Below are 10253 nucleotides of genomic sequence, written 5' to 3'. Positions count from 1 at the left end.
CTCTCTCTCTCTCTCTCTCTCTCTCTCTCTCTCTCTCTCTCTCTCTCTCTCTCACACACACACACACACACACACACACAAACACTTACTCACTCATTAATATTTTTATTGAAAATTTCAATATAAAATGAAGTGAAATAAATTAAATACACATATATATGTATATATAAATACTTGTATATTAAATAACATATATAACATTTTTTTGTTGTATATATATATATATATTTCTATAATATTATTACTAGTAATACTACTGTTGCTGATGTGATGTGATGTGTGTGTGTGTGTGTGTGTGTGTGTGTGTGTGTGTGTGTATGTTGTGATACTACTACTACTACTATTACATTAGATGTTTACGTAATAACAATGCGAATAAAGGGCAACACCTACCACACGTGTTGAACAACTAACAACACTCTCTATCAAAATAAAAACTACATACTAGTGCACACACACACACACACACACACACACATACATACAGTACATACACATAGATACATAGACATACATACATATACAGGCATACATAGACATACATACATACGTACATATACATACATACACATACATACATACATACATACACATGCATACATACAAACACATGCATACAATGTGTGTATATATATATATTTTAATACAAAAATAGTGATAACAATTAAAAACTATTATAAACTATTTAGTTTTTTTTATTATTATTAATATTATTAAATATAAAAAAATTAATGGTACACTGATCTCACTGTAGTTTGTTTTTTGATAAAATAAAATAAACAATTATTGCTTACCTTTTTAAATTATTATTATATTATATATTATTTTTTGTTGTTTAAAATAACTATATAATTAACATAAATATGAATTAATTTTTTTACTTAAAAAAATAAAGTATACTATGTTATTGTTTTTTTTGAAATTATATTTAAATAAATACTAATAATACAAATATCTATTGAACTTATTATTAAATCTACAATTATTTAATATATTAAATAAATTTAATTTTTATATTTTTAATTAAATCAATTTGTTTTAAACTAAATTTGTTTTCCATATTTTTTATTAAATTTTTATTCTCATAATAAATGCATTTTATTAATATTATTTTTTTTAATAATTTATATATAAATATATTTCTAAAACAAATATATTCATATAATATATATATATAATTATGTACACAAAAAAACAATTTGAAATCAAATTAATAGTTAAATTAATTAAATTAATTAATTAAATAATTATATATATATATATATTCTCGATATAATGTCATATTATATAAATATAATAATAATAATAATAATTTCAATAATTATATTTTCAATTGTCGACAAACAAACAAAAAATAATTCATAAATTTTTTTTTAATCAACAATTTTAGTGGCCATTAGAGGACAGACACCACACACACACACACACCACCATCAGAGAGACAACTGTCCTTCAAAAATATATCTATTTTTTCTTAAATTTACAAATGTTTTCCCCGTTGGTGTTGGTGTTGTTGCTGATGGTGTTGGTGTCTCATCAATGGTGTCGATGATGACTGTATTTGACAGTGAAGTAGTGATTGTTGTTGACTGTGATGATGGTGTTGTTGGTGTTGTTGTTGTTGTGGTAATTGATTTTTATATATAAATTTTATCGGTTCCGATGACTTATGATCGCAATGGACAGTAACCTCGGCACTGATAACCGATTGATACTTGCCGTCCGGGCCATCGTAACCGGGTATCGGACAGACCAGATGCGTAGCATTCAGAAACTCTTTCATCGGTTGTACGACTTTACGCCAACAACCGGTTGTTTGTGCCGAACCACCCGAACCCCCCGAACCACCCGAAGTACCCGTAAATACCACTTTTGAATCTTTGTGAAAATTTTTGCCAATAATAAACAGGTCGTTACCGCCTTTGATGTCCGACTCGCTGGTCGACATCTTATAGATTTCGGGCGACCCGAGCGGTTGTGTACACAGAATCGGTTCGCTGATGGACTGTAGGATTTCGCCCGTATCGGGCAATTGGCACCGGAATACTAGTCGACAGTGTGTCGATCGGGCCTTATTTGTCGACCGTATGACTTTCGCTTCTTCCGATGCAGTCGTCATCAGCCGATTACTACCGCCGGCGGCGCCGATCCGTCGGCGCGATCTGAGAACCTTTCGCTCGACATCAACGTTCCGTTCCTTTAGTATACCCATACAGTCGAGGACCGACAGGTATTGATGTTTACCCGACAGTTCCAATTCGATGACATTGAAACCGTCAACTTTGGTCATCTTATACGGTGTTTTACCGCTGACTTCGCAGGCCTGATAAAACAGGTGCGGCTGACCGAGATTGGTGTCGTGACCGATAAAACATTGCATCTTAACCGCCGGCGGTGGCCCCGGCTTCGCATAGCCGAACAACTGGACGGCCGGATACGATCGACCCGTACGGTCTTTGATAGTACCGCGCGATCCTTCCGTCATATACCGGGCCCTGTGATGCGCTTCGGGTTGTTTAACAATACGTAGTTCGCGGGAACCGTCCGCTGATTTTGATGGATAATCGGAAAATAATTTAATTTCTTTGGCAGCAAACGATAGGCCGCCGCCGCCGCCACCAGTCGGTAGTATAGCATCCAGACTCCAGTTGGCCGAAGTGGCCACTCCTTGAAAACTCAATGGCGTATAATCGTCAAATGGCGAACCGTTGGCCGTACTGTCCATACGGGTATAGCTAGAGTTGCTTATCGGCGACAACTGTGGCGACGATTGCGCCGAATAGCATGTATTGAAACCGCTGTCCTCGCACTCGTTTACCACCAATCGGTCCTCAAGTTTTAATTGGTTTACCACCGCCGACGCCGTCAGTACCGGTGCCGTCTCCGTAGGGTTGGATGTATGCGTAAACCAATGGCTAAAACACTGGTCAATGTTGTCCGGATTGGTGTTAGTTGTGGACGACGACGACGAGTAGGTATTGTTGGCTGCGGTGTTGGTGTTGGCGGTAGTCGTCACGACATTTAATGGCAATTGATTTGCTGTCGAGTTGTTGTTGTTGTTGTTATCGGTTATATTGTGCGGTAAATTAGTGGTCAACAACTTTCTGGTCAACATTTGTTGCTGCAGTTGTTGTTGGTGCTGTTGTTGTAATTGTTGTCCCATTTTTGTTGTCGGCGTCGAAAAGTTTACCGAAAAGTTTTGCGGAAACAACATGTTATTTGCGGTATTAATCATTTTATTTTTTTTTTGAAAACTTTTAGTTTTTACACTTAATTTAATTTATATATTAATTATTTGGTTGCAAATAATATACACGTTTTTTTTTTGATCACAAAATTTTTTTTTTGTTGAATAAAATAGTTATTATAATATATAAATTATTTTATTTAGTTTTCAAATCAATTCAATGCACACCAAAAAAAAAAATTATATCCCAATTAAAAAAAATATCATTTGGTTTTTATACCAATTGTTTAGACAAAAGTGATTCAAATTTTTTTTTATTATTTAGCAAATTGTGAGATCAGATCACAATAATAGTACAGTCATTCAGACAGACACACTGTTTGATTGATATATAGATTGATAGACACATATAATAATAATAATAATAATAATAATAATAATAACTAACTATTACTTTAAACTCAAGTTTTATATATATAACTTAAAAATATAACTTTTAGAAAAGTTTAAAAATTTTATTGATGACTGTCTTATATATATATGTAATACTCAATGTATATGATATATACAGCGCATATACACTTATAATGTACTCTCTCTCTCTCTCTCTCTCTCTCTCTCTCTCTCTCTCTTTTACTTTTATATTTATATGTCTCACTATTTCAAATTTTCAATAGACATACAGTCACTCACACACATACACACACATGTGATACCTGAGCGCAAGTGGGATGAACTGAGAGTCTCTGTTAATACACTGAATATAAATGTAGTATAAATTAGCTCTGAAACAGAGCACATATATGTAGAGAGAGAAAGAAAGAGAGAGAGAGAGAGAGAGAGAGAGAGAGAGAGAGAGAGAGAGAGAGAGAGAGAGAGAGAATGTTATGAAAAGTCAGCCAACAATCCTCTCTCTCTCTCTCTCTTTCTCTCTCTCTCTCTCTCTCTCTCTCTCTCTCTCACACACACACACATACATACATACATACATACATACACACACATACATACACATACATACACTCAGTCACATAAAAATACGATTAGTTAGCTATAGTTATAGTTATCATTGAAAATATATAATGTATATACATGTATACTGTGTGTAGAAGTAGTACTAGATTTGTTGATAACAGTTAAATATACTGTAATAATAATAATTATTATTTTTTTTAATAACAAAAAATTTATATATACAGTATATATTGATAGTATATATACAGTATATATTGATARTATATATACAGTATATATTGATAGTATATGTATATTTAATAATAATAATGAGATAAATATCTATCTAATGAATAACAAATATTATATGACCAACAAAAATAAATAATCATCATATTTACTACTGTATAATAATAATAATAATAATAATAATAATAATAATAATAATAATAATAACTAATAATCTCATAAATAAATTATTAAATTTTTTTCATATACATTGAGAAAACAAAACTTTTTTTTTAAAAAAAAGTTTTATCAACTAAAATGAAAATCAACTAAAATAATAATAATAATTGTTGTTAACTATGCTATATATTGCTATACTGTATAATATACAGTGTATATCACAATAACCCTGATTAATTTCTATATAAATATATATATATATATATATCAGTAAGTGTACTAGATACAAAAACAACAACAAAAATAATAATAATAATTTTCCATAAAAATATTTATATATTAGTAAAAACTTTTTTTTATATATATATAAATAGTTTAATTTTGTTTTGTTTTATTTATTTTCAAATAATTTAATATCAGTATAATAAGTAAATCAATTGTAATAATAATACTATTAGTAATATATCTACTAATTACAAAATAATAGGATATCATATATATATTTGTTTATTGATAATTATAACTCAATTATTTTTTTAAAATTTATAACATCATATGAATCAATATTTTTTTGTTAGAATGATATATAATTATATTATATTTTATTTTTTTTAATAAAAAACAATGTATTGTAAATATATTGAATAATTCAATCAATAATTGAAACTAACAAACAAAACAACAACAAAAAATAAATAAAATAATTATATACTAAACAAGTTTAATGTCAATGACGGTATTGACGCTAATTTATAAAAATATAGATACAACTACAGTGTGTGTGTGTGTGTGTGTGTGTGTGTGTGTGTGTGTGTGTGTGTGTGTGTGTGTGTGTGTGTGTGTGTGTGTGTGTGTATGTATATATGTGTGTATGTGTGTAAATATGTAAGTTTGTTTGGGGGTAAACGTGTGTGTGTGTGTGTGTGTCTAGGTGTATGTGTATTTTATTGTCAAATTAACCTTGATCAATCACATAATCATCATCAACAACATCATCATCAACAACAACAACAACAAAATTATATTGCGTCCTCTCTATACCTGGGGGGCCCCCAAATCATCACTTAATAATATATTATTATTTATTTATATATTGAAAATAAATTATATAATTTATAAATGTTTATATCTATACAAAAAAAATTATACATATTTTGTCAAAACATTGTCAATAGTCTACAGTACTAATAATAGTATAATGATTTTTGTTGTTTGTTTAGTATTTTATTTTTTAAAAATAATTTTTTTCATATTTTTATTTAGTTTTATTTAATTAATTATCAATAACTTTCAGTTTATTCAAAAATATGTTGCTATGTAATAAAATTGTATATATATATAATAAATAGTTATTATTTAAATCTATAATTAATTAATAAAATTTATATATATATATAAAATTATATATATATATATATATATATTCATATACAGTATACTATAAATTGCTAATCAATAAATATATTAATAAATTTTTAAATATTTTCTATGTAGTAATTACATCAAAAAAAAACATTATAAATCACATTTTTTATTTTATTTTTTATTTAATTGAAATATATTTAAAATCAAAACATATTGTCGTAATCACATAACATAGCATAACATACCTTATATATKATAATAAAATTTTTATATATCATATATAAATAAATATAATTTATTTATTACTSTACTATYTATTAGTCTATGTTTTTTTTATTTAGTTTTAGTGTTTACAAACCCTACACGTGTCTATGGTTTTCCTTACCCTCCCATTTAAATGACCGCCCCTTTTATATATTCAAACATGTGTGTAGTTTATTGTACACAACCTGATAGAGAGAGAAAGAGAGAGAGAGAGAGAGAGAGAGAGAGAGAGAGAGAGAGAGAGAGAGAGAGAGAGAGAGAGAGAGAGAGAGAGAGCACTTGTAGTGTAGATGCTCTCTATATATATAATATATATACTGTATATCACTAATACCTATCCATGTGCTGAACATACTGTACTTTATTGAGTAATATAATAATAATATCATTGGGAGCTAAATGTCCTAGTTGATTTATAATTATTATTATAAATTGATAATTTATCTATAAAAAAAAATAATTTAGCTATGATAATTTTTATCATAATGATGATTATGATAACTTATTTGCTAAATTTTTTTTAACTTTAATAATTTAATTAATAAATAAAATATTAATATAAATGTTTTTTTAATTATAATTTCTTTATTTAATACAAATATATATATATATATTAATTAAAATTTTTTAATATATTTATATTTATAGAATAATAATATATTGATAAATATAAAAATATTTTTCAATTAATAAATTGTATAAATTATTACATATATGTTTAATTAATACTGTTTTTTAAAAATAATAATAATTTAACAAAAATTCCTATTTTAATAATTGAATAAAAAAAACAAATTGTATTTTTTTCTTTAAAAAAAGTAATTKAAWTAATTAATAAAAAAYAAATATAAAATAAATTAATTGAAAAAAATAATAATCAAATATTTGGCAGACAGGCTTAAAAAAATATGACTGTCCTAACACACACACACACACATACCGTATTCAAAGGGTTTGGAACGATTAGAGACGTCCAAATACAAGGGGGGGGGTGGTAAAACTTATGGAAAATGTGGAATATGGAAAACAGGGGGTGGGGGTTTTACATTTAAAACGGTACGGTATTTGCCAAATATTTTTGTCAATAAAAAAAATTGTATAAAAATAATTTTTTAAAAAAAATAAATAAATATTTTTAGCAAAAAGCCTATTAAGATATGATTTAAAAATTTAAAAAAAAAAAAATCTTATACTACGGTGTTTTAGCACTACATTTCGCAGGCCTGATAAAACCTGATGGGTATCACCCAGTTTGGTGTCGTGTCCTATAAAACATTGCATCCTAACCGGTCCCKGGGGTATGGAGTAGACGAACAACTGGACGGTTTGCGCGCATACAATCGACCCGTACGGTCGGTTTGATAGTACCGCGCGATCCTTCCGTCATATACCGGGCCCTATGATGCGCTTCGGGTTGTTTAACAATACGTAGTTCGCGGGAACCGTCCGACGGATTTTGACGGATAATCCGAAAAAACAATTTGATTTCTTTGGCAGCAAACGATAGGCCGCCGCCGCCGCCACCAGTCGGTAGTATAGCATCCAGACTCAGAAACCGTCAACTTTGGTCATCTTATGACTACATCTTCCGAGGCAGTAGTCATCAGCCGACTGTTTCCGCCGACGGCGGCGCCGATCCGTCGGCGCGATCTGAGAACCTTTTCGTTCGACATCAACGTTCCTCTCCTTCAGTATACCCATACAGTCGAGGACCGACAGGTATTGATGTTTAACCGACAGTTCCAATTCAATGACATTGAAACCGTCAACTTTGGTCATCTTATACGGTGTTTTACCGCTGACTTCGCAGGCCTGATAAAACAGGTGCGGCTGACCATAGATTGGTGTCGTGACCGATAAAACATTGCATCTTAACCGCCGGCGGTGGCCCCGGCTTCGCATAGCCGAACAACTGGACGGCCGGATACGATCGACCCGTACGGTCGGTTTGATAGTACCGCGCGATCCTTCCGTCATATACCGGGTCCTGTGATGCGCTTCGGGTTGTTTAACAATACGTAGTTCGCGGGAACCGTCCGCTGATTTTGATGGATAATCGGAAAATAATTTGATTTCTTTGGCAGCAAACGACAGGCCGCCACCACCGCCACCACTACCAGTCGGTAGTATAGCATCCAGACTCCAGTTGGCCGAAGTGGCCACTCCTTGAAAACTCAATGGCGTATAATATCGTCAAACGGTTCGAACCGTTGGCCGTACTGTCCATTCGGGTATAGCTAGAGTAGCTTATCGGCGACAACTATGGCGACGATTGCGTCGAATAGCATGTATTTTCGGCAAACTAGTGGTCAACAACTTTCTGGACATTTGTTTTGTTTTTTGTTAATTAATTATTAATTTTAAAACTCGTATTTGGATTATATCTATGGTATTGATTGACTGAATGAGTTAATACATTGTCTAGAATTGTGTCGATACTATTAAAAAAAAAATTATAAAATTATAAATAATAAATAAATAAATAATAAAAATTTATAATAAATATATATATCTTTATATAGTACTTTATAATCTAACTTATTTATAGAAAAAATAAAAAAAAATTTTAAACTTACCCTGATAGATCTATGTGTCTATTTTGTTGTTGAAATAAACGTAAATTAACTTGAAAAATTAAAACACAATTCAAAAATTTTTTCGATAACTTATTTTTTCCATTAATCGATGAAAGTATGCTTAAATAATTTGTTGATATAGTATTTGACAATTCTATTAGACTTTTCAATTGAGATAATATTCTATTTTAAAATAAATAAAAAATATTTTTTTGATAACATAATTTTTTTTCAATTTTATGAAAATTATTATTTTAAATAATTTTTGTTAAATGTTATTGAGTTTTTTTTATTTATGAATAGTGTCTTGATTTCCAACTAAAAAAATTATTTTGTCGGTTCAACGCTTATAACTGGGACTTAGTATGTCCACCGAAGTTGACCAGTGGACGCTATTTCCGATATTTTATTATAACTATAAATAACTATTTGTTGGGTTAGAAACTATAAAAACTTATAAATAATTATTTCATTGATTTTGAAAAATATAAGCATTAAATTGTAAAATATTGCACAATTATATGTAAAAACAAAAAGTAATAGTTATATAAATTATATAAAATATGTAAACTGTTATTAACTCATATTACTTTTTTAACAATAGAAATAATTAGTTCATTTATATAAATCATTTTTGTAAATATGCTGAAAACAAGTGAATTATATATATCAGTTGCAAATATTTATAAGAAAATAAATAACTATTTCAATAACTATTTGGCTTTTTTGGCAACTATATTCAACTATTTAATACAGTTTAAATAACTATTTTAACAACTATTTGACTTTTTTTAGCAACTATTATAACAACTATTTAATAGAGTATAAAAAATTATTAATCAATACACTATTTATGAATGTCATTATTAATTAAAAATAAGTAAAATAGTTAAAATCACATTAAAATTAATCTACTGTATATATATATATATATATATACTGTATATATATATATATATATACTGTATATATATATATACAGTAGATTAATTTTAATGTGATTTTAACTATTTTACTTATTTTTAACTACCCCTGTTACTTTCCCTGTTATTTTATACACTGACCCCCCCACCCATCATATACCACTAGATTAGCACCCTAGACACCCCCACCCACACCCTTAACATACAAAACATTGTTTAGCCATAATATAATTTTTTTTAAATTATTATTTTTTTTTTTTTTAAAACTCACTGTACTGTATGAAGATTTTGATTGAAATGATTGGCCAATGCTTGAGTTAAATCAGTACATCTAATATAAATTGGATCATTCATACTATAATAATAATAATTAATTAATTAATTTTTTTTAAAAAAAATCAAATTAAAATAATTCTTTTTTTAAAAAAATCAAATTAAAATAATTCTTTTTTTTTAAAAAAAAAATTACCCATTATTTTCATTGACGATACCATTGACACAATCATCAAACTGTTTGATATTATACTCAATTTTTATGTTATTATTATTATTATTAATTGATTGGTTATTCATTTT

General features: G+C 28.6%; 1 protein-coding gene across 1 annotated transcript; it reads right to left on the bottom strand.

The window, feature by feature from the left end:
• Positions 1-1389: 1389 nt before the first annotated feature.
• Positions 1390-3284, bottom strand: LOC128957192 (nuclear factor of activated T-cells, cytoplasmic 3-like). Its single transcript, XM_054302914.1, has one exon. The coding sequence runs from the start codon at positions 3233-3235 to the stop codon at positions 1481-1483; it is 1755 nt and encodes a 584-aa protein (XP_054158889.1). The 5' UTR covers positions 3236-3284; the 3' UTR covers positions 1390-1480.
• Between the last annotated feature and the right edge of the window lie 6969 nt (positions 3285-10253).

Source organism: Oppia nitens, unplaced genomic scaffold, assembly GCF_028296485.1.
Source record: "Oppia nitens isolate AA-2021 unplaced genomic scaffold, nextdenovo-longstitch-racon4-pilon3 scaffold38_pilon_pilon_pilon, whole genome shotgun sequence".
In the NCBI taxonomy this organism is placed as follows: Eukaryota; Metazoa; Arthropoda; class Arachnida; order Sarcoptiformes; family Oppiidae; genus Oppia; species Oppia nitens.
This window is presented reverse-complemented; position numbering and strand designations above follow the sequence as displayed.